At 42.6% G+C, this 24,382-nt stretch overlaps 2 protein-coding genes across 3 annotated transcripts in view; one reads left to right on the forward strand and one right to left on the reverse strand.

The window, feature by feature from the left end:
* Window positions 1-10,191, reverse strand: slc16a3a (solute carrier family 16 member 3a). 2 transcript variants are annotated; one of them, XM_076266279.1, is made up of 5 exons: window positions 10,105-10,191; window positions 6,832-7,079; window positions 6,305-6,448; window positions 3,418-4,212; window positions 1-2,789 (listed from the first exon to the last, which is right to left on the reverse strand). In XM_076266279.1, exons 2-5 carry the CDS (start codon window positions 7,052-7,054, stop codon window positions 2,419-2,421), a joined length of 1,533 nt encoding a protein of 510 aa, XP_076122394.1. In that variant the 5' UTR covers window positions 7,055-7,079; window positions 10,105-10,191; the 3' UTR covers window positions 1-2,418. The 2 variants fall into 2 exon arrangements, with proteins under 2 accessions (XP_076122394.1, XP_076122393.1); XM_076266278.1 differs by having other exon boundaries at window positions 6,832-7,082; window positions 10,105-10,185.
* The window catches only part of engase (endo-beta-N-acetylglucosaminidase), a 22,957-nt gene continuing 8,045 nt past the window's right edge, over window positions 9,471-24,382 (forward strand). The window contains exons 1-10 of the mRNA XM_076266276.1: window positions 9,471-9,532; window positions 12,421-12,540; window positions 12,726-12,808; window positions 16,141-16,342; window positions 16,686-16,834; window positions 17,589-17,743; window positions 18,079-18,227; window positions 19,245-19,416; window positions 19,814-19,917; window positions 20,721-20,832. Of these exons, the coding sequence (XP_076122391.1) occupies window positions 9,519-9,532; window positions 12,421-12,540; window positions 12,726-12,808; window positions 16,141-16,342; window positions 16,686-16,834; window positions 17,589-17,743; window positions 18,079-18,227; window positions 19,245-19,416; window positions 19,814-19,917; window positions 20,721-20,832 (1,260 nt within the window). The 5' untranslated portion in view covers window positions 9,471-9,518. The remainder of the gene's footprint in view (window positions 9,533-12,420; window positions 12,541-12,725; window positions 12,809-16,140; window positions 16,343-16,685; window positions 16,835-17,588; window positions 17,744-18,078; window positions 18,228-19,244; window positions 19,417-19,813; window positions 19,918-20,720; window positions 20,833-24,382) is intronic.

Genomic DNA, 24,382 nt, shown 5'->3' on the forward strand with positions numbered 1-24,382 from the left:
CATAGTTTCATATTTATTGAACTCTGCAAGGGTCAAATCAAAAGCAGTAGGTGCAGGTTTGGGGAGGTAGTGATACAAGGAGTGCAGGTAGATACAGTCACTGTGAAACAACACTACATAAAAATGCACTTTTTCACAGAAGACCGTAGCATAGGGTCACATGAGCACTACGCAGACACACACTGGTCGGCATAAATGAGATTATACATCGTCTCAACACTTAACATGGCCAAATTGAAGCGCACTCACACTTTTTGTCACACAGAATACAAATACTCACCCTTGTGACCCGTGGTGGACATGGAATAACAATCAAATAGAGCGTAAGCTTACCGTATGTGTTCATCTTCTCACTATACTGAACAAGTGGTCCAACACATAATTGTAACAGCAGAAAAGTAAAAAACACACTTTTGAAACTTTGGAGGCACACATGAAATTAATTGAGCAAAGTGCTGGTGTGTGTAAATACTGTGTGTGTTTACGAATGTGTGTGTATCTGCAGTGGCAGTGCTTTGTCCAAACTATATAAACAAACGGAAAAAAAAAACTCCCATTATTCATCAAAAGAACCCAGTCCATCACTGGGAGGTAATAAGTCAACTTGTTTCCAGTTATTTTCAGTTTAATATGATTTGAGGTTCCTCCCCTAAGAAGTGCTGGCCTATTAGGTTACATGCTTGGTGTTGACTAATATTGTCACTCTAAAAGCCCTCCAGTTCAGAGGAAGGGTGCATTTCCTCCCTTTGTGATCTTCTTGTGGCTTCTGGGTTATAACAGACCCTGGCAGTTGCTCCAATTAGACACATCAGGGATCTATTTTTATAAGACAGTGGCAGTGATGGTCAGGGTAAAGATGCTCAACCCTTCGTCCCCTTAGAATTATAGGGTTCTATCTGCGTTCTGAGTAGTTCTGAGATATTGAGCTTCAAAGTCTTAGAATTCCATAGAGTTATACTGCTAAGTGGAACAAACCTCTTCAGATATAATGTCCAAAAATGCTGATTCACTCCTCAGTAACAGGCAGAAACGGAGTTACAGTGGAGACAAAAATAACCAGGAAATTAAATCCTAGTGCTAGTGCTCTACTCTGAGCTTATTACAGAAAATAGCTGCCAGTTCCCATCCCTTGACTAACAATAACCAACAAGATATTGCGACACCTTTCCAAGTCACAAAGAAGTAAAATCAAGTAAGGTTAAAAGACTATTAAAAAACAGACAGAGCATTTATCACAGTAATGTCTTGTCTTCTGAGGAAGACTAGCCACAATACTCCAATGAACTATCTTACAAACACAAAAAAAACAAAAACAAAAAAACAACTGAAATAACAGGCAGTAGTATGACCCTTAGAAGCCTTATAAGTAAGTGAAAGATTCTGTAGACAGAAACTCAGTTGTACCTGAAGTTCATGTAAAAGCTCATGTAACAAAATCAACAACAACAATGCACACACGGAATGCCACAGAAACAAATAAGGACACAAAAACTGTGCAAACGGTCAAATCAAATAAAAGTCAAATCCAAACAAAAACAAACTGCTATCTCACACAAAAACAAGAAAGAACAGTCTCATCAGCTCACTAAGCTTCGCCTGCCTTCCTGGTACCACAGTAGTCATAACATAACCAATGTAACCTTTTTTCCACTGGCCATAGAGATTTATGTACGTCTTAGGAGGTCAGTCTGTGGGGTCTGAAGGCCTAAAGACTTAATTTTTCCAGTGTCTCTTGTTTAAACCTAAGGCCCAGAAGCAGTAACATAACCATTGTGTCTATGCAAGGCAGCCACACACCCCTTCCCTGGTTCAGCCCTGATGGTGGGAACCATAGTATACAGTATACTTTGATGTGAACACACAACAAACCAGACCAAAGCCTCACTTTTGTGGCTAATGCAGTATGGATGTATGAGAACTTTTAAAACAAATCCAGCACTCCAGTACTGACTGGATGTTCGTAATGGAAATCTGTTCACATTGCTGGTGCACTGTCTTTAAATGTGTGGGGAATGCATCACTGAGTGATACCCTAATACAGCACACATGTGTAGACCTGATGGGGTCTGCGTTCTTATATATTATCTACTAACAAAAAAACATATTTATTACAATATTCAAAAAATATATAATTTTTTTTATGACAGTGCAGAATGTGTTTCTATTAAATAAAACATGAACTTCGTTTAAGTTAAAGTGTGCTGATATGGCATAAAAAGCCAGAGAAATGGAAAGACAACTACACGATAGCTAAGCTGAACGTAGGTGACGCTTCACTCGTCTGCCGAGAAAAAGCCTCCTGGTTCTCCTCCTCCTCTCCTGGGAGTGTCACTATGAACTACTCTTAAAAATCATTGCCTTCATCTTCACTGAGTCTCAAGAGCTTGAGGAGTCTCTGTCTGACTATCTGTCCGTCCGTCACAGATTGGTCTCAGGGTTGGAAACCACGTCACCATTCTGCTCTCTCTCTGTTAGGAAACGCTCCACCTCTCCTGAGTCCACCATGACGCTGTCGGGCCGTGGCTCCTCCACGCCCCCATTAGCTTTTGGGGCCTCCTTCTCCTTCACCTCCTCCACCACCTCTTTCTCCACCACTTCCTGCTCGAGCTTGTTGAGCTGCTCCATCTCTGTAGTGTCGATGCCATTCTCCAGCTTGGCATCCGGCTCCTGAGGCGTCTTCTTGATGAAGAGGAAGTTGCACGTGGCCAACACCACTGCAGCCAGCACCACCTCGCACCCGGCTAGCAGGAACACGTTCTTGTAGTCTTTGGTGGCGTCAAGAAGTCTTCCTGTAAGTGGTCAGAGGAAGGTCGTATTTGAACAAAAACAAACTACTGAGAGAAAGTGGAATCAAAATTACCATCAGTACAAACACTGATTAACTGTTACAACAGTCAATAGTTTGGTGCCAGTAAGAGTTAATTATGGGTCAACTGACAACATAAATGCTATCAAGCATGTTCACCAATCAGTCCAAACAATCTAGATAAAGTTCAGGCCTGAAAGGATTTGAGCAAGATGAATACCAGTTCTACAAAGAAATATTGGCATACATAGTACTATGTGTGTACATAAATTAGGCCAGTGCTAGTAGTCTCTCTGCTTAAAAGACCTTTATTTCACCCCTGAGCCTGGAGGCATTGCAAGTGACCCAGTCTATATGGATGTGCTTGTTCCCCCCCCCCCCCAGTGTGTGTGTGTGTGTGTGTGTGGGGGGGGGGGGGTTGGGGAACAAGCACATCCATATAGACTGGGTCACTTGCAATATGTGTGTGGATATGTGTGTGAGTAAGGGTACACACATGTATTTATATGGACACACACACACACACACACACATAATCACATTTGTTTACGTGCAACATATTTATTTACACACACACACACGCACGCACACGCACACACACACACACTGACCTGCAGAGGGCGGCCCCACCAGCACAGCCATGGCCTCCATTAGGAGCACGAGGCCAATGGCGCTGGGGAACTTATCTGTGCCGACAATCGTCATGAGCACCTCGAACTGCAGGGCGCCCACCATGCCGTACGAGATGCCGAAGAAGATGCAGAAGACCACCAGCGCGCCGTAGTCCTTGGCCAAGGAGCCCACCAGGTCAGTGGTGCCATTGAAGATCATGGCGAAGCTAAAGAGGTAGACGCAGCGCGGTCGCACCCACTTGAGCCCGGCGATGAGGCCACACGTGGGCCGCGCAAAGATGTCGATCATGCCCAGGATGGTCAGCAGCAGCGCCGACTTGTTGTCCTCGTACTTGAGGTCCTTGGCGTAGCTCACCACGAACACCGGGGGCACGAACAGCCCCAGGACCATGATGGTGGCGGCCACGGCGTAGATGACGAAGCCGCGGTCCCTGAACACGGTGAAGTCCAGCAGCTTGGCTTTAGGCTTTGGCTTGTTCGTCTCCTCCGCTGAGGCGCCTTCTTCGATCGCCAGCTCGCCCTCTGGCTTTTTGGGGCCCGTGAGAGGCCTCATAAGAGCGCCGCACGCACAGCAGTTCAGCAGTATCCCCCCCAATATGAGGAAGCCGCCCCTCCAGCCGTACTCGTACTGGAGGACCTGGCCCAGGGGGGACAGGGCGCACAGGGCCACTGGGCTCCCCGCAGCGGCCAGGCCGTTAGCCAGCGGGCGCTTCTCACTGAAGTACCGGTTCAGCATGATCAGAGAGGGCTGGAAGTTCAGGGCCAGGCCCAAGCCTGAGAAAAGAACCAGAACCAGAACCAAAGTTACAGTCACAGAGTTAGAAAGAAAGAGTTACTTCTCAGAATCACACATATTTTTTTTTCTTTCTGCAAATCTAAACAAATAAAATAGAAAGATAAAGCACCACAAAAAACAGCCAGATATATATTTTCATTTCATTTTAGACATTGATTGAACTATATTCTATTGTCCGTGTACAGGGAACCATGGGCAGAACAAAATGTTGCTATCACTATTGATAAGGACAGAGTTCACAAAATTCTTAGGGGGGTGAAGGAAAGGAAGAGCCCTGGTACAGACAATATTGGTGGCCGCCTCCTCAAGAGCTGTGCAGAGCCACTGTCTGACATACTAGCCTTTATATTCAATAAGTCACTTCAATCACACCGGGTCCCGGGACTCTAGAAAGAGTCAGTGATTGTGTCTGTGCCTAAGACCAAAGGACCTAAATCACTTAATGATTTTAGACCAGTGGCCCTCACTTTCCTCATTATGAAAGCTTTTGAAAAAAATTATAAAACATTTTAGCAATTACACAGCCACAACTCGATCTGTTACAATTTGCTTACAGGGCAGGAAGGGGGGTCGAGGATGCTGCGGACAGCCTGCTCAACACAGTTTTTAACTACCTGGAAGCAATTTGTATGACTACTATTTATTTTTTCATTAGCTTTTAACTGTATTCAACCCCACATTTTAGCAGACAGACTCTTAAAGACACACAACATGGGCTAATAGCCTGGTTAGTTGACTTTTTAACCTCCAGATCCCAAAGGGTTAAAGTTAATGGTGTTTTATCGGGCAATCTTTTATCTTCTATTGGCTCCCCCCAATGATGTGTCCTCTCCCCTTTCCTCTTTGTTTATACACAAATGAATGTCGTTCACAGTATGATGGAAGTCAGGTTTTTACATTTGCGGTCGACTGTCATTGTGTCTCTTCTTAATGAAAGTGTGATTGACCGTGGACCAATAGTGAAGGATTTTAATGATAGGTGTGATGATTGGTCCTTTTTAAATATAAATGTCTCCAAGACTAAAGAATTAATTATTGATTTTAGGAAACAGTGACCCCCTCTTCAACAGTGACCCCCTCTTCTCTTGATGGTCAACCTGATGAGACAGTACAAGAATACAGTATAAGTACCTTGGCACTATAACTGATAGCAAGCTATGTTTTGAATCACACACTGATGCTGTTTGTGCCAAAGCCCATCAGCGCATGTACTTTTATCGTAAACTGAGGAATTTTAATATTGACCCCACTTTTATGAGAATGTTTTATTCCTGTTATATTGAGTCTGTTTTAACCTTCTGTCTTATTTGCTGGTTTTGTTCTCTGTCCATAGAAAAACAGAAAAATGACTAGAGAGTACCGTCAGGACATGTAGCAAGATTGCAGGCATCAACTTCCCCACTGTCTCCCATATCTACTCAGACAGAGTGGCAAAGAAGGCCCAATTCATTGCAGCTGACCCTAGCCACCCCTTGTCTTGCCAGTTTAATCTACTTCTCTCAGACCGTAAGTACTCCATGCCCAGATGCAGGTCCAGTAGACTCAGAAACTCTTTTATCCCGACTTCCATTTCCATTTTAAACAATTTGCTAGGACTGTTTTAAATGTATTTATTTATGTATTTATTTATTATTGTGTTTTAGATTCTGTGGGTATTTCATGTTTTGCTGTATTGTTATGTGTCTTGTCCTTATGTCTGTCTGCTGGCTGTACAAACAATTGCATCTCGGGGACAATAAAGTGACCTTGAACTTACGAGTACAAGTAAAATTGCAGTTACATACAGTATCGTGACAGCAGCCACTGTTTCAAAATAACCTCTGTACCTCTGTCACTCAATAACTGATAACATTAGATTATCTCTTGATACATAGAGTACTACATGCAAATTTAGTCTGGCAGTGAAGTACATATTATGCCTTATACTTACAAATGTTACATATAATATGCAACTAACAGGGATATTTTGCCATTATTTTGTAGTAATTTAGTTAATATATTGCAGATACTGTACAAATGTCAAATTAGATCTTTTAGAACAGGATGTGTGTGACGTCACGTGATGCTCACCTGTGATGACCCCGACACACAGGTAAATGTGTATGATGCTGGTGGCAAACGAGGCTAAGATCATCCCCAGAGAGGCAAACAGTCCCCCCACCATCATAACAGGTCTGCAGCCAAACCTGTTCACCATCACGCTGCACAAAGGACCTAATCACACACACACACACACACACACACAGTTATTAATGTATCATAGGGGAAAAAATCTATACCCACTAGAGTGCTTTACAAGCTATAATTAAAACTATTGTGGAAATGCCAGTGGAAGTGCCCTTTTGCGCCCGAAATTAACTATGGCCTGCATTCTCTCCCCAAATTCAGACAGATGTTGTTAATGTCACATGTGAGGCTACAACCTGGTCTTAAGGCAATCAGTTGCCTCCACATAAACATATTCGCACACACACACACCCCAAAGACATTGCTTGCCCAAACTACACTTTGTCACTCAACAAGCCGCTGTAGAAGAGAGGCAATTGCTGATTAATAATGATAATGAGTGTGTGGTGAGGGGAACAGCCTTGACTGACCTGTGCCATAGAGCATGGCTAACAGAATGGAGGAGATCCAGGCGGTGTCGCTGTATCCCACCCCAAACTCGCGGATGAGCTCCTTGAAGAAGACACTGACTGCTTTGGGGAAGGCGTAAGAGAAACCCGTGATAACGAAGCAGCCGAAAAGCACGACCCACCCCCAGCCACCGTCTGGTGCTTTCACCCTACTACTGCCGTCATCCAGTGCAACTCCTCCCATGATGCTCTCTGCTGCTCACACTACCCTGCTGGTAAAACACACACAGAGACACAGATGCACACACACACACACACAAAGTATTATTAGTGTGTCTGTAGGCACTTAGCGCCAATGAATGTCACTCTCAAATTGTCAGCAAAAACTGCTGAAGCAATGACGCTACTGGCCAGTGCTTATGTCATTCTCTGGCCAGATTGCTCAATCCCAAATGTTCATGTTATGAGAGTTGCATGACTTTTCCTCAACTGCAGTACAAGCAGCTGTGTTTCCTTCACCTACTCCGATACTTAGACCAGAGAAAAACACTAATGGACAAGCAATGGAGAAATGGCCACATTCATCCCAATTTTCTCTGTAACCGAGTAACAATTATCATGAGAATGGCATTAACGTTAAGCTACTGTCTGCTCTGATGGCTTAGCCTCAGCCATTGGAGCACACACTCCTATACAGGGATGCTGTGAATTTCAATTTAGCTCCTAAAACCAAGCTTGCATGTGGTCAGGGGGGATTTATTGAGACTGCTACTTTGGCAACATTCAGATAGGCCTACCACATGTGTGGTGGTTTTCCACTGAATAAGTAGTTAGGACCTTAGTAAGAGGCGGTTATTGATTGTGGGTAAATCAGAACAATTTAAATATGTCTCTCTTTTTGTGTGTGTGTGTGTGTGTTTCTGTACTGTATGTGTGTATTTGTTTTGTATTGTGTATACATTTATAAAAGTTTACTGGAAGAGGGTTGCTAGGTAATTTAAATGCATGTGCATTTCTTAAAGAGACATTCCTTTGTAAGGTGGCCTCAGTGAGACTTATGACTCCAGACTCCAGACTTGGACCACTTCTACCTCCCCCTTCAGAATGCTTCAATGGATGGAAGTGAAATATATAACCTCCATTTGAACCCTTTACTCCTAAAAAGATGCATTTTTGGGTCTCAAAAAACAGTGCTATGGTAACCCTCAAACCTCTACTACTATATACAGCCTATTTGCATGTTTAAACATGTGACTGGGGAATGTGTGCCCTTGTGAAGGAGCCTATTTGCCCTGGACAACTAAGTCCTGTGTATTACCAAATCTTCCAAGACGGTTCATGAATGTGGCCATCAGAGATTGTGCGACTGCCTTGGGCATTGATGTCACAAACTATTGCTCCATTACAAGGGTGTAGAGAGGGCAAAGTATACTTGCTTGCATCAGCAATCAGTATAATATTTGTTTTATAACATTTATTGTATCACTGAATTTACATTTTACATCACGTCTTTATCACAGAGACAGCACTGATGTGGGAAGGGCAGTCTATCTGACCTTGGGATAGGGTGTGGTTCCCACCACCACAATGTACTGTAGAGACGGGCGCGTGCCACATCTGGCAAACCCTCTAACGGGCCATTTGAAGTTAATAAAAGGCCTACGTTTCCTTAGGAAGGTGTACTGAGTTTATTTTCAGCACACCACATCCTATTTTCCTAGAAGCACAGACTGTTCCAAACAGGTCACATTGCTCTCCGATGCAATGATACGCTACTGCCTTCCGTGCTGCCACGCGTCGAAAACTCTGAAATTACGCGCATTTTGTCTCGTTGTAGTCAGCCCTATTTGCTCTGGTTATAGTCATTTAATTGAAGTAGCCTACAGGGTTGACTCGATCAGCGACGTACACAATCTAATCTAAATGAGGAGCGAACAAGCTATTGCTTAACGCAAGTGCCTTTAACGCAAACATCCTGCCATTTAGTTCCATTTTGAACTCTAGAGGATACATTTCCCTTTTAACTGAGATTATCATTACCCTTTATTATTTGGAAAATGACTCATAAGATTTTGTGATAGGTCTAGATACAGGGTATTTGCACCCAAGTTTCTTGGGTTAATCTTTTTCCATTGAAACTTGAACGAATGGCACGTAGGCTATGTGTAAATTTAGGAGGCGGATGATTTCTGTTATCACGCTCGAGTGCGCCTAACGGCGGGTTGTTCAGAAGAACTGTCCAACAGCACCTAGCAACGCACGTTAGATCACAGAATGGTTGGATCTGGTTACCTTCATAAACCCATCAGCTAAGATAAGAGCCGGCTTGTATTGCTGAAATTCTTTCATACAGATCATCCAGCCGCTGCGCGCATCAACTAAGTAGGGTCGACTAGTGGGTAGTTCCGCCACAGCTCACGACTGCAGATGCGCCACAGTCAAAGTTACACGAGGGTAGCCTACAGAGTGTGTTCCTCACGCAACCAACTGCATCACTACGACGAGTGTCCTTTAGCCTACGTACTGCCTTAAGTGTTCTTTAAGAATCCGCAGACTTTCCCCCTGGATAACAGATGTTCGATAACTACCCACTTGTACGAATACTATATTACCATAACCAACGCTGAACCATGACCATGGCAGTGGTGGATGTAGACAATTCTTTAGTTGTTAGGTTATAACTACGTCATACAAATGTTGCGCTCGGGATGCCATACCGCAGGTAAAGTTTTTATTTATTATCATACCATATGTGAGTCTACAGGCGCTGTAAGGCTTTGTTAATATATGTTATAGTTATCTACAGTTATGTTTTTATTATTGAGGGCTCTGGCCGCCTGAAGACCACCAACCTGTTACCTCGTGAGATGCTGAGAGATGCGGCGTCTGACGCTCAATTCTATTTGGTTTAGGCTAGTCGTGACTCATAGATCTAAAAACATATTAGGTAGCCTACTAGACTTGTTAAATTCGATTCCACAATCTAGAAGAACTGAAGAATGAGCCATGAGGAAAAGTATTCAATAATTGCCGACAAGCATAGACTATTTTAGATAAATAGGCTTGTCAGTGCGCCGGAAAAAAAATAGGTAACCTGTACATTAGCCCAGGCCTACTAATTAACTTCCATTAACACTGACTCGAAATTAGATTGCAAGTTATTTACATTATTTTGTCTTAAGTACCATTTGATGAAAACGCACATTTCACTAACTAGCCTAGGCCTATATAAAAGAGAAGATGTCATTAATCCCACCTAATCCCACGAGTTTGAATTTAGGCTAGGCTACTCACCGGGTGATGCTTCTAGTAAGGAACTGCAGCTATTATCAGGCTGTTGTAACCTTAAGTTCCTATTTACACCTTTGAATCACGTTTATTTCAGCACGTATGACATTAGAAACGTCAGTGAGAAAACCCCTCCTCGCTTCACAGACTGGGCGGCCCGGGTCCTAGAGTCTGCCAGAGAATGCTTTTCTGAATACCGTTTCCTGTGACTCAACTGTGACCAAAACTGACGTCTGCGCTTCCTGCTATACGGTTCCATAGAGATGCTCTTGGGCGCACGTAGTCTAGTAGGACCTACTTCATTTAATCGACCTGCCCTGTACCCAGGGAGTCCTTGCCTGCTTAGAAGGCATCTAGTGTTGTGGTCTTTTTTTTTTTTTTTTTTTTTAAATGCCGTTACTATAGACGGTTTGAAATATTTTGTCTGTATTATCTAGAAACCGGCATACTCCAAGGAATTGTTCTCCAGAACAACAGTGTCGCTGGAATTTGGCGGTGAAGAAGCAAAGATCCCATCATCATCATCATCATCATTATCATTCACAACAATCACAATAATACCAGTTTAAAAATAACAAAACAAAAAATCTAAATCATTTTTACAACCGCATGGATTCCTGAATAGCCTATTTCAGAATACATTCATGTTCTCTTTGTCTGAAGATGTTACTGAAGCTGACTAAACACAATGACCACATAGTTTCTCCAAGTCTTCCAACCTGATTCCAGCTGTCAACATGTCAATATGTCAACATCACCCGGCCATTTCACACATATGTGACAGTCCTGCTACTCTTTCCATTTTACCCCTGTACATTACTGCATGTTCTCTGCCTAAATGCGATTAGAACTATAAATCCTGCCCAAGGGGCATCATGGTATTGATCCTGGCTGCCATTCATCAAAGTTATTTAATCATGATGCACTGCGAGAGTAACCCATTTTCTGTTGGTCATCAGTGCTCTATAGGCTCAGCATGGGCAGTGCCCATAGTACGTTCCGATATGCACATACGGGGGTGGGGGAATCCATCCATCTGACTAAACCAATCTGACTGTTGAAACAGTTTCTGCAGTCATCAAACCAAACAGGCATGTCTGATATTGCCAGCATTTCATGGGCCCTTTGATAAATTAGAAATGCTCTCATATTAGGTTCAGGAAAGGCTCTACTTCATCCCTGGCCTGAGTTGACTCTGATCCTGAGCCTCATGGCAACATGATGCAACGGTAAGTAATGGAAGTTGGAGAAAATGTGTCAGGTTGCTATGTGCCAATGACTCAGCAGTCTCATTCAACAATCAAGGCAGCCATGAGCCCTGCCTGTTTTATTTGCATAGCCAATAGGAGCACATACAGACAACCTGTGTGACGTTTGCAAAGTTTAGTTTTTCTTCTTCATTCTTAAGAGCCACCAATAAAAATCACTGTATTCCAATGCAGCCATATCATATCATGCCATATCTCTGTGATCTGCTTTACTTCCGCCCATAGAATGTAATTCCGCCTGCACATAGCCTCTGAGAGTGCCTCTAATAGTTACAGTCCATCGTTAGGAGTCCTACTGAGTCCATATTGAACTGCAGTATGGAATATAAATATCTAAGGTCTCATACAGCTCTATAGGTCTGGGTTAGGTTTGAATAGGCACATTCATGTTCGGCAAATGGGCCTCAGGGTGGTGGGGGTGGTGTTGTGGAGACCCAAATTAACGGCTTGCTGTCCCAATTAATCAAGTGGATGAGAGGATAGGATTCTTTCTAAGCATGTTGAGGGCCAGTGTCGCCAAAAGTATTGGGGGTGTTTCGTTTATTTGCATATGTCCCTCAACATTCTGTTTTTGCTCCTGTTATCTGCTAACTGTTGTACTTCTGTGTACTTTGCAGTTCAGCTAATTTCCCTATCTTTCTAGCTGTCTGTGTTCTCTTGTGCTTTTTTATCTGTTGGTAGCCAAGGCCAAACATTTATTTGAAAGACTGAATAAAAGGAAGTGCACAAAGAAGGGAGGAGGTATGGCTGAATAGTTCCTCCAGAGGTTGAATTTGATGGAATTCTTCCCAACATTATCTTTTCAATTAGGCAGAAAATACACCCCCTCCCTCTTTTTCCAGTACATAACACTTTGTCTCCCTCTGGCTGCCAAGAAACTCCTAGCATATCTAGAGATAAACAAACTTATTCCTCTATTGGTTAAGAACACCTCAACGTAGCCTTTCATTCGACCAATTAGTAGAGACCCGGAAGCATGGCTTTTTGTCATGTTTGACATGGGTGCCTAGAAGTCTGTCTTAACAACTTATGTTTTATTTGACCGTTTCGGTAGATATTTCTCTGAAATGGACGGGATGACCAGCACAAAGGACGAGGTGTCTTTGAAGAAAAGAAAAAGAGATGATGATGGTTCAGAGATCCTTATTGTCAAGCCCTCTAAAACGGATGCAAGGTAATTGCAGACGAACGACTTTTTGTTTCGATGGCTTTCTTTCTTTACCGAGTCATACATTTTCAAAATAGGAGGAGCTTTGGTCGTCTTGCACAAAAAACTATCCAGCGGAAAGTAAAGTGTAGTGCTTTGGACTGCATATCATATCATATTAATGCTGACAGATTGTTGTTTCCATATTCAAGTTCAGAGTCTTGCCTGGACGAACCCGTTGACCTACGAAGTGTGCAACATGAAATCATTAAATACGGTTCCTCACCTTTGCCAGGTACATCAGTCAATGTGACTTTACATGCGACTTTACATTTGTTATCAACACCCAGGTACAGATCGTTATACAGTTTAGGCGCTGACTTACACGTAACTAGTAACTGATTCTACTTCCTACTTTGTTCAGTTTCCTTTTCCCTTTTCCTATGTATAATAGCTGTGCTAGTAAGCTTATGTAGCTACACAGTCTGTAAAGTTACAATGACCATAGGAATAATAGCCTGACGAGTCTCTGCTCTTACAGAGTGTCTGAGACAGGGTTTAAAGAGTACAGTAGGCCTATTAGAAAACAAATGTTTTGAAACATTGAAGCAGCTTGTAAATCTATTCTAGTAGACCCCCCCCCCCCCAATAACATCATACAGTATCTCACTAAAGTGTTTTTATTTTATTTTTTTATTATATCTTTTCATGGGAAAACACTGACTGAAGAAATTACACTTTGATACAATGTGAAGTAGTGAGTGTAGGCTACAGCTTGTATAACAGTGTACATTTGCTGTCCCCTCAAAATAACTCAACAAACAGCCATTAATGTCTAAACTGCTGACAACAAAAATGAGTACACCCCTAAGTGAAAATGTCCAAATTGTGCCCAAAGTGTCAATATTTTATGGGGCCACCATTATTTTCCAGCACTGCCTTAACCCTCTTGGGCAAGGAGTTCACCAGAGCTTCACAGGTTGCCACTGGAATCCTCTTCCACTCCTCCATGACATCACAGAACTGGTGGATGTTAGAGACCTTGTGCTCCTCCACCTTCTGTTTGAGGATGCCCCACAGATGCTCAATAGGGTTTAGGTCTGGAGACATGCTTGGCCAGTCCATCACCTTTACCCTCAGCTTCTTTAGTAAGGCATTGGTCGTCTTGGAGGTGTGTTTGGGGTCGTTATCATGTTGGTATACTGCCCTGCGGCCCAGTTTCTGGAGGGAGGGGATCATGCTCTGCTACAGTATGTCACAGTACGTGTTGCCATTTATGGTTCCCTCAATGGACTGTAGCTCCCCAGTGCCGGCTGCACTCATGCAGCCCCAGAACATGACACTCCCACCACCATGCTTGACTGTCTTTGTACAGTCTTTGTACTCCTTACCTGGTTGGCGCCACACACGCTTGACACCATCTGAACGAAATAAGTTTATCTTGATCAGGCCACAGGACATGGTTCCAATAATCCATGTCCTTAGTCTGCTTGTTTTCAGCAAACTGTTTGTGCTTGGGCTTTCTTGTGGATCATCTTAAGAAGAGGCTTCCTTCTGGGACGACAGCCATGCAGACCAATTTGATGCAGTGTGCGGCATATGGTCTAAGCACTGACAGGCTGACCCCCCACCCCTTCATCCTCTGCAACAATGATGGCAGCACTCATACATCTATTTTCCAAAGACAACCTCTGAGCACATGCACTCAACTTCTGTGGTCTTGGCCACTGTGCTGCAACTCAGTTTCAGGGTGTTGTCTTCTTATAGCCAAGGCCATCTTTATGCAGAGCAACAATTATTTTTTCAGATCCTTAGAGAGTTCTTTGCCATGAGGTGACATGTTGAACGTCCAGTGACCTGGGTTGCATTTCCCAAAAGCATTGTTGCTAACTACTAAGCATCTTCCGTGGTAGCGTCACTGCAAAATCTGAGTTGACTGTGCATGCGTAACTCAAATCTACGGACTCACATTTCTGCCCTACAAAGGCTAAGAGCAGTATCTGCACTTTTTCAACAAAAAAAAGTACATGATCTGCTCTTCAATCTGTTAAAATTTCATATGGCTACCTAATATATTTCTTAGCTAAATTTACATTTTTACTTTGCAGTTTGTATAGAAAAGTAGAGTGAAACCAAGGCAGAGTGCAGTATCTGCCCTTACTGCCTTGATTTCACTTGCTATTACTGCATTCTGCCTTTGTTTCACTTGCCTTTACTCTAATAGTGTGTGTGTGTGTGTGTGTGCACAGGGACAGACTGGGACTAAAAAAAGCCCTGGACTTTCTTCTAAAAAGGCACAGCAACCGTGGCCTACTGGTTAGCGCTTCGGACTTGTAACTGGAGGATTGCCGGTTCGAACCCCAACCAGTAGGAAGCGGCTGAAGTGCCCTTGAGCAAGGCACCTAACCCCTCACTGCTCCCTGAGCGCCGCTGTTGTTGCAGGCAGCTCACTGCGCCGGGATTAGCGTGTGCTTCACCACACTGTGTGCTGAGTGTGTTTCACTAAATCACGGATTGGGAAAAATGCAGACCAAATTTCCCTCACGGGATCAAAAGAGTATATATACTTATATACACTACCATTTACACTCACACACACATTAGGTGTCTATCATCATACAGTCTCACAATATTAAATGCCAGTGAAAGTATCATATTCATTCAAAATAGTCAGTCAGATTTTACAAAAAGTAATTAACATATACTTTGACAAATATAAGCAGCAGTGTGCAAAGGTGTCAAAGGTTAGGTTTTGGTGTGCAGCAATGCACATGAAAGTCTACAAGAATACCCGGCATCAAGCAGCATATCTTCACTAAAAATTTAGTAAGTACCTCCTCAATTACTATAAAAACTGAGTGATTATGATCACTTGCTACAGTTACTGCAAAATGTTATTGTATGGCCATAAGTAAGTATAAGCAGTAATGCAAAGGCAAAGCACAGTATAGCCAATAAAACTACCAAATTTTGTCTAAATGTCAAAAAACAAAATGTTTAATATTCACCTCACTTTGATCTATCTAATGATACCCCTTGTTGTTGAATATAATTTGATCCTTATACTTGCTGTAAGAAAAACACAAAAAGCTGTTTTTCTCAGTTTGGCATTTTTGCAGATACTGCTCTTTGGCTTTGTAGGGCAGATTTGGCAGTGACACTACCAAGGTAATTGGTATCATAGTTAGCAACTATGCTTTTGGGAAACAGACCCCATCATGAGACAGTGTGAGCGCGATAACACGAAATTTAACACACCTGCTCCCCATTCACTAACGAGTCACATGACACCAGGGAGGGAATATGGCTAATTGGGCCCAATTTGGACATTTTCACTTAGGAGTGTACTCACTTTTGTTGGCAGCGGTTTAGACATTAATGGCTGTGTGTTGAGTTATTTTGAGGGGACAGTAAATGTACACTGTTATACAAGCTGTACACTGACTACTTTACATTGTAGCAAAGTGTCATTTCTTCAGTGTTGTTCCATGAAAAGATATAATAAAATATTTACAAACATGTGAGGGGTGTACTCACTTTTGTGAGATACTGTAAATACTGAAAATGAGCATTATAGGGCTTTAAAATGAGTAACCTGACTGGCTTAGTCATTTCCCCACATTTCAGTGAAACACTTCGACCCGGACACCACAGAGCCACTCAGCTCTGGACTGAAGAACCTGGAAGAGCTGCTGGCATGGAAAATCAGCGAGGCGAGTCCCTTCAACGTGGCGTCCGTCCCACGAGCCAGCAGACAACCGCCATACGCAAGCAAACAGCTACGCACGCTGGTGTGTCACGACATGATGGGCGGCTACCTGGAGGACAGGTATGCATCCCGCGTGAAGAGAACACATTCCCTCACATTCTCCACAAGACGTACCTCAGTTGAGGCTTCTGGCTGCCCAGTCTGAATGCTGATTGCAACATTTTCTTATCATAGGAATTGCAGAGCCCAGCAATTTCATGGCCTAGAATACACAAAGAGCCTAATCATGTATCAGTTGTACTTACTCATCTACTAGTGCATTTAAGATAAACAATGATGCAGACAGGAAGTGTTGAACTTAAATGGATATGTGTTATACAACATGTCATTGCTTTCTTTAGCATTTTTGTAGAATTGAGCTGTCATTGTGTCTCATGTTCTCAAACGTGTGCTTTTCTCTGAGGTTTATTCAAGGTACGGAAGTAGAGGCGCCGTATGCCTTCTATCACTGGAGCCTCATTGACATCTTCAACTACTTCACCCATCAAATGGTGACTATACCCCCGGCCTGCTGGACCAACGCAGCACACAGGCATGGAGTTCTCTCTCTCGGTCAGTCTCCAGTCTCTCTGTGTGAAATGTCTGACAGTTCTCACCATGTGTCTTCTGTTAGAAATAGAAAAGTCTGTGGTGATTTAGGCCAGTTTAGGCCAGCACATATGGATGTGGTCTAAAGCTTCATGTGGTTTTGTGGAGGGGGCAGACTGCCTAGCTTGTTCTCCTCCTGTCCTTTTTGTTTGGCTTGGTCTGTTGTTTGGTTTGTTGTCTGTATGTCTGTTTTTTCAACGGCTGAAAGTGCTTAGAATATTTAAGTCGCCCAGACAATTGCCTATATGCCACGCATTTCCTGAAAGGCTTTTCAGCCAGCACAAACATTTCCGATTGACCATCACCTGCATTGTGTTAGCGCACCTGTTTACACAGACCCGGTTGGGTGTTACACCAGGTGAATGAGCAAAATGGTAAAATGTCGCAGGATTTATGCGTTTGTCAAAGTTGAAGAGTTGCACTGTTGGGGATAAACAAGATGTTTAGTGTTGGAGTGAACACAAAAGGAGCAGAACATAACACAAGATGCTGTTGCTAACGCTCCACCGGAAATAAATGTGCTGGCTGAAACAGCTTTCTCTAGCTTAGTCTATTGCACTTTGAATGAGCAGTGATACTGTGCTGTCATCTACTGGTTGGCTGCTGAGATAGGCCGCATATTACCAATACTTTTCAAATCAGCAGGGCTGATGTGTTCCATATTTAATCCTAAGTTTATGGATGTGCTGTGAGTCGTATTTTCCTGGCTTCCTCTCAGGGACCTTCATCACTGAGTGGACTGATGGCGCTGTGATGTGTGAGAAATTTCTGGCGGATGAGGAGGCCTATCGGGCAGTGGCTGACAAACTCGTCCACATCTCACACTACCACGGCTTTGACGGCTGGCTTGTCAACATAGAAAATGGTCTAAGTGTAAGTGTGTTGCACTTGTGTGAGGATGCCAACATGGGTGTCAGTCCCGGTGTGTTATGGGATTTTTATTTTTATGTTAATAAACAGCTTTGAGCACAGGGATTTGCCTTGTATGATGCAGGGAGTGCTTGAATATGCAAAGCCTGAGTGTCATGTCATGTCATACCATGCCATAGTATAGTATGGAAACTTTAAGTGCTGCATTCATAATTGTATATTTCCTGTAGAGATGAATCAAACCAGAACCTCCCATCGCCCCTGTAAAATCCGAAATGGTATCAGACTGCCAGTCCCTTTGACGGGTTAGTGATGTCATGTTCTGTGTGGTTTCCCAGGCAACAGCAGTGAAAAACATGCCTCTGTTCCTGCGGTACCTCACGGACCAGATGCATGAGCGGGTCCCGGGCAGTGTGGTGATCTGGTATGACAGCGTGCTAAAGGATGGCTCGCTCAAGTGGCAGAACGAGCTCAACGACGAGAACAGGCAAGTTGAGGAGAATGATGGTCATGAGGAAGAGGGAGTTTATTATGGTCATTGTTATGATTGAAGTGCAATCTGGGGCCTATTGCACAAAAGCAGAATTAAGACAACCGGGATAAATTACTGAGCTGCGCTCAATGAATCCAAAACAAGAGTGTACAGGCTTAATTGGTTGCACAACGAGCAAGCCAGGATGAGCAGACACAGATTCATCAAGCCACGTGAAACCTATCCTGGATAAGTGCGCGCTCACGGCTCCCTCAAATCACAGATTCACCACGGCAACTAGAGCGGCTTCATTGCTTCTTCTACGGTGCGAAGTAGGTAGCGATAGCCTGTTCACAACAGCAACAAACACCTCTGTTTAGGAGAATATTGCAGCTAGTGCCGCGACCACCCTTTTACTGTCTATGCGACCACCAAGCGCGAAATGGTTAGGCACTACCGTGAGGTCACATTGTCGCATGACAGGTCGGAAATGGCGAGTATGTAAAAGTTAATTAATGATCACAAACGTTTAAATAATGACAGTGGGTCTAGGTAGGGATGAGATTAAATAGATCCTGGAATTTAGCCTGGTCTGGAGCAGGCTAGCTCCACAGAATAAATCGCCATGGTAACTTATACCATAACATATCCTGCTGCCCCCTATCCCGCTTTTGTGCAACTGGATCACGGACCAAGATATCCTGGCTTAATCCCTTATCATAGTTATGTGCAATAGGCCCCTGGTCTGGTCAACTTCTGAGTCTGAAAAACGTGCAAACCACTATAGTCCAAATAAACCTCATAGAAGGAATTGATCTGAATTGGAATGATGTGTGATGCGGACACGTTTTCCAAAGTGACAGGGACTCACAGCGGCGGGTTCAGGAATGGAACCTGGGCCCACTGATTGGCAGGCAGTGACATTATGACTCCTGCATCATCTCCACCCACATGATGCTCCGCCCACATGATCTCATGTCTCTTTCTTTGTACCAGACACTGATTTTGATTTTCCATCATCCTTAATTTCAGAGTGTTTTTTGAAGCTTGTGATGGCTTTTTCACAAACTACAACTGGACGGAGCAGAGTCTAGAGCACATGAAGACCCTGTCTGCTGTTCAGAACCGGCAGGTTGACATATTTGTCGGGGTGGACGTGTTTGCACGAGGCGACGTGGTGGGAGGCAAGTTTGAGACCAATAAGGTGAGGAATTTCATGATGACAGAGGCCAGTGTTACCTGCTTGAATATTTTCCATTGTTTTTTAAATAATATACTTTTATAATGTAATTATATGATGTACAATGGCACTGAATTTATATGTTGTTGTGAAACTGTTGGTTAAATGTTGCTACCGGACTGTTGCATAAAGTCCATCATTAATACCCCTCTGGTAGTAGTATTTATTGCTGTTGTATTTATTGTTACCAATGACTGTATACAGCCACTGATTGTTACCTAATGTCTCTGCAATGTAGCTTGAATGTTATTGTCATGTCATTGTTGTAAGTCGCTTGGGATCAAAGCGTCTGCTAAATGAATAGTGTAAAGTCTAAAGTCCTCCTACTGAATTCTGCTTTCTGTTTTGATTTTCTCTTTAGGCCCTGAGTCTTCTTCGCAAACATGGCTTCTCTACCGCCATTTTCGCTCCTGGATGGGTCTACGAATGCCATGAGAAAGCAGAGTTCCGCAACAACCAGGACAAGTGAGTCTGTCCTGTTTTAAACTGACCATGAGGATGCCATTGTTTTGAAGGAAATGTGTAGAAACTCCCTCTTAATGTGGGCATGTGTTCCCAAAGGCTTACTGAAGTGCAGACCAGGTTTCTGTTCGACCACACATGATGGACTGAACACTGCTGGGAGGGAGGGCGGACATGGACAGCTTTCCTTATCATTTCCTGGCTTAATGGTCTGGACTTTAGATCCTTAGAGAAATGGTCTGGACTTAGCTTTAAAGCAACAGTAATATAAGGATGAAAACTTTTTGGTTGAGAACTAGCAAGTTGCCACCTAAGAGACACATAAATACCTTGCAAACACCCCCACCTTACAGTGTTGGCCCTGATAAAAGCTTGTTAGAATGCAAATTTGTGGCTGCGGTGTCCATTCCAAATTCTGGTTAAAATCCGACCTGTGGTCATTTCCTGATCCAACTCCATCTCTCTCTCGCTTCCTGTCACTCTTCACTGTTCTATATGAATAAGGCAAAAAGTAAAAAAAAAAAAAATAACTGGCTAAAGATACTGTATTTTGTGTCTTTTAGCGAAATAGTTGCTGATGTCGTGCATTGAATGGTTTCCGTTTATATTCTCGGGGTGGATGAATTCCAAGATACTAGCCAAACCAGGTGCCTACTATTAGCTAAACATAGCTAAAAATAAATGTTTACATATTGTTGCAACTCTGGGTTCCTGCACATGGGTTAATCATAGTCCTAGACTTGAAGAGAGCTCCAGTGAAGTTCTCCTCTGACTATTCAGAAATGTTGTGTTGTGTGTTCTCGTAGGTTCTGGGGTTTGCTCACTGATTTGCTGTACTTCCACCGTCCCTCTGCCCTTCTGCCCTTCGTCTCCACCTTCTGTCAGGGCTTTGGCAAGAGCTTCTACAGGAACGGACAGGTGTGTACGAGGGCTGAGCGATACGACTCATTATCACAAGAGACAGGAGGCAAACCACTATAGCCCCGTTTATACTGGGGGCCAAACCTGGTGCTTGAACTGTCCAAGCCCTGCTCAACTGCCAGGGCCACAGATCAAGCACCAGGGTGCTTACACATCACAATAAATGTTGCTATGATTACGTGATTATTGCAGAATTTTAGCACTAGGTAAAATGGGCCATGATAAGTGTAAACTTAAGCCCTGGGCTTAAGTTCCTGGGCTGATGGCCCACAGTATAAACGGGGCTAATATACCATTTTTCTTTTTTTGACATTTTATTTTTATTTTTGGCCATCAGGATGTTTTACAGGGATTCAGACAACAAAACAGTACAAAGTGGATTATTATATCCAGTTGGCCTACATACAAGGTGTAAAAGAAAGGAAAACAAAATGAAAGAGAAAAAGTAATACATATTGGGTTCTGAGAGAGAAGGAAAGCCTTTCCATAATATAAATATCATGAACTATATCTAGGGTTACAAAGGGGCGGAAAATTTCCGGTAAATTTCCGGAAACTTACCGGAAACTTTCCATGGGAAGTTAAGCTGAGGAATATTGGGAATATTCCAAATTGGAAACTTTCATGGAATTAAAGGAAATTATGGGAATTTATGGGAATTAACTGGGAATTTTTGGTAATTCATACTGTTTCATATACAAACATTAACATTTTGTTTCGTAATAAGCAATATGATTTGTTTGTTCGTATTTTCGCTTAGCTTAGCATACAAAGCTAGCTACCATGCTAGCGGGAATCCCATTCTCCGCCTATGTTTTACTAGCGTGTTAAGCTAGCAACACTGAAACCACTGAACTGCCCAAGATAAACCACGCCACTCAACAACAAAATCCGATTGGTTGGAACATTAACTGACTATCAGTTTGTTCAGTTATAATCCCAGAAAATGGGAAAAAAAATACAATGACACAACATACCACCCTAACCAAACCTTATAGATTATTTAAGTTATATATAAGTTGTCAAGCTTAATCAGACAGATTAATCGTCCCATTACAGTTTATGCAAAATTACGTACACCCATTTGAATGAGGACAAAAGTGACGACAAGCCAATAACTGGGCAACTCTGTTTGCAAACTTCCCCCAGTTTCACATCAGTTATTCCCACATGAGATGACATTTTCACTGGGAATTTATTTTCCCCATGCACATGAACACACCATAGGTTTCCTTTATGTCTAGTAGCCTATGCTGATTGCTGTGTGCATGGGATTGACGTATGTGCAGGGTAGAAATTTGACTGAAATTGCATTAAATCAGGTTGTTTTAACTAATATTATGCTGCAAGATGGGGTTTTGCCCAATACATTTAAGTTCCCTGTTATAGACTAACTTGCCATATTAAAAATTCCCAGTTTATTTCCATTATTTCCCGTTTATTCCTATTAATTTCCATATATTCCCGTTAATTCCCATGGAAAGTTTCCAACTTTGAAAATTCCCGAAATTTTGCAACCCTAACTATATCTAACCATTCATGTAATGATGGAGGTTATTGTTTTAACCACCTTCTTGAGATAGCTTTTTTGCTTGAATTGGGCACTCCCAAAACACATAGAAATGGTTGGCCTCATTGACTCCACAGGTTCTCCAGCATGTTGTATTATGTATTTGTTGTCGTTGTTGTAATGGTGTAATGAAGAACCTAGTTAGGTTTTTCCAACTAAACTCCCGCCAGGTATTTGAGCATGTTATCCCCCATTGTAATTCACATAGTCTCTCCCAATCTTCCACTGAGATAGCTTGACTAGATTCTTTCTCCCACTTCTCTTTAATGTATAGTGTATTGTCTGAAACAGCCTGGCGTATGCTATGGTAAAGTCTGGAGATGATTTTATTACATGTCTGAAAATTGCATGCCCTTAGGAGCACTTCAAAAATACCCGTCTTCCCTGCCTTCGGTAGTCCAACTATATTTTGGCAGAAGTAATGGAGGACCTGGAGGTACCTATAAAAATCATGTCGTTCCAATCCATGCTCTTTCCGGAGTGATTCAAAGTTCTTAAATGTCCCCTTATGTACAAAAGAGTGATAAGTTGTAAGACCTGTTTTGATCCAAGTTCTAAAAGTATTATCTAATTTGCTGGGCGGGAAGTCAGAATCAAAAGCGCACCATCTCAGCATTTTTAAGGAGCCCTCTATGTTACAATGTTTTACTGTCTTTTGCCAAATCTTTAGAGCTGTAGTAATCCAGGGATTATTTTTATTTATCGTTCATTAGTCCATGGTCCGCCACTTTGGCCGCCAAGGGAACCCCTTCACTAATTGTGCTCTCAATATCCTTCCATCTTGAAGAGTACGATGAGGCACACCAGCACACTAAAGGTCTCAGTTGAGCAGCATAATAGTAATCACGTAGACACGGAAGGCTTAATCCTCCCTGTTGCTTTTGTAACTGCAGAGTTTTATATCTAGTTCTAGGTTTTTTACCTTGCCATATAAATCTAGATATCAATTTGTCCCATTCTATGAACTGTTTGATAGGTATTTCCACTGGGAGTCTGGAAGAGGTATAACAGTCTTGGTAACACATTCATTTTTATGGACTCTACTCTGGAGGTTAAGCCCAGGGAGGGGATAAGACTCCATCGCAACACGTCCGACTTAATTTTCACGTCTAAGGGGCCATAGTTCAAGTCAGACAACTTTGAGATATCCTTAGGTAGGTTAACACCAAGGTATCTTATAGAATCTGCATCCCATCTCAGGTGGTACTTTCCCATAAACCAGCTAGGGGGGTTATAATTGAATGTGATAACTTGAGTCTTTTGGACATTTAGTTTATACCCTGAAAGTGTTCCATATTTCTCCAACAGATCCATCAACCTAGGAAATGTTTGTGAGGGTTGTGATAAGTAGATCAGCACATCATCAGCGAATAGGGCAAGTTTATGTTCGTCAGTTCTCATTGCTATACCCTTAATATTACCATTTTGTCTTATCCACTGACTTAATGGTTCGATAAATAAAGCGAAGAGTAGGGGGGAGGCAGGGCAACCCTGTCTGGTTCCACGCTGAAGAATGAAGGGACTTGACAAGGACCCATTTACTTTAATCCTTGCAGAAGGGTTGTCATATAAGGCCTGAAATGTTGCAATTATAGTCTCATGAAAGCCAAATTTTGATAAAACTTTATATAGAAATGACCACCTAACGGAGTCAAAGGCCTTCTCTGCATCTAAGCTTATAAGGGCCGCCTCTATACCATGTTGTGTGATGTGTATGATGATGTGCAGGGTCCTTCTTATGTTGTCTTGTGTTTGTCTTTGTTGGATAAACCCTGTCTGGTCAGGATGGATGAGTATGGGTAAGATCTTGTCTATTCTGTGTGCCAATATTGATGTAAATAGCTTATGATCGACATTTAAAACACTTCTTTTGGAATAAGTGAGATAATCGCTTCCCTCCAGGAGGGGGGAATTTCCTTTTTTTTAAGACCCAATTACATGTTTTCAGTAATGTTGGAGCCAACTGCTCTCGCAATG

The sequence above is a fragment of the Alosa pseudoharengus genome, unplaced genomic scaffold, assembly GCF_046254945.1.
Source record: "Alosa pseudoharengus isolate Yale_2024_CS ecotype anadromous, Long Island Sound unplaced genomic scaffold, YU_APseudo_1.1 YU_APseudo_1.1_scf_4, whole genome shotgun sequence".
Lineage (NCBI taxonomy): Eukaryota > Metazoa > Chordata > Actinopteri > Clupeiformes > Clupeidae > Alosa > Alosa pseudoharengus.

Coding starts and splice junctions, on each gene's coding strand:
- slc16a3a (XM_076266279.1), bottom strand. CDS start 7,054: ATGGGAGGAGTTGCACTGGATGACGGCAGTAGTAGGGTGAAAGCACCA. Junction 6,449..6,831: donor AGCCATGCTCTATGGCACAG/GTCAGTCAAGGC, acceptor GTGTGTGATTAG/GTCCTTTGTGCAGCGTGATG. Junction 4,213..6,304: donor GTGTGTCGGGGTCATCACAG/GTGAGCATCACG, acceptor TTCTTTTCTCAG/GCTTGGGCCTGGCCCTGAAC.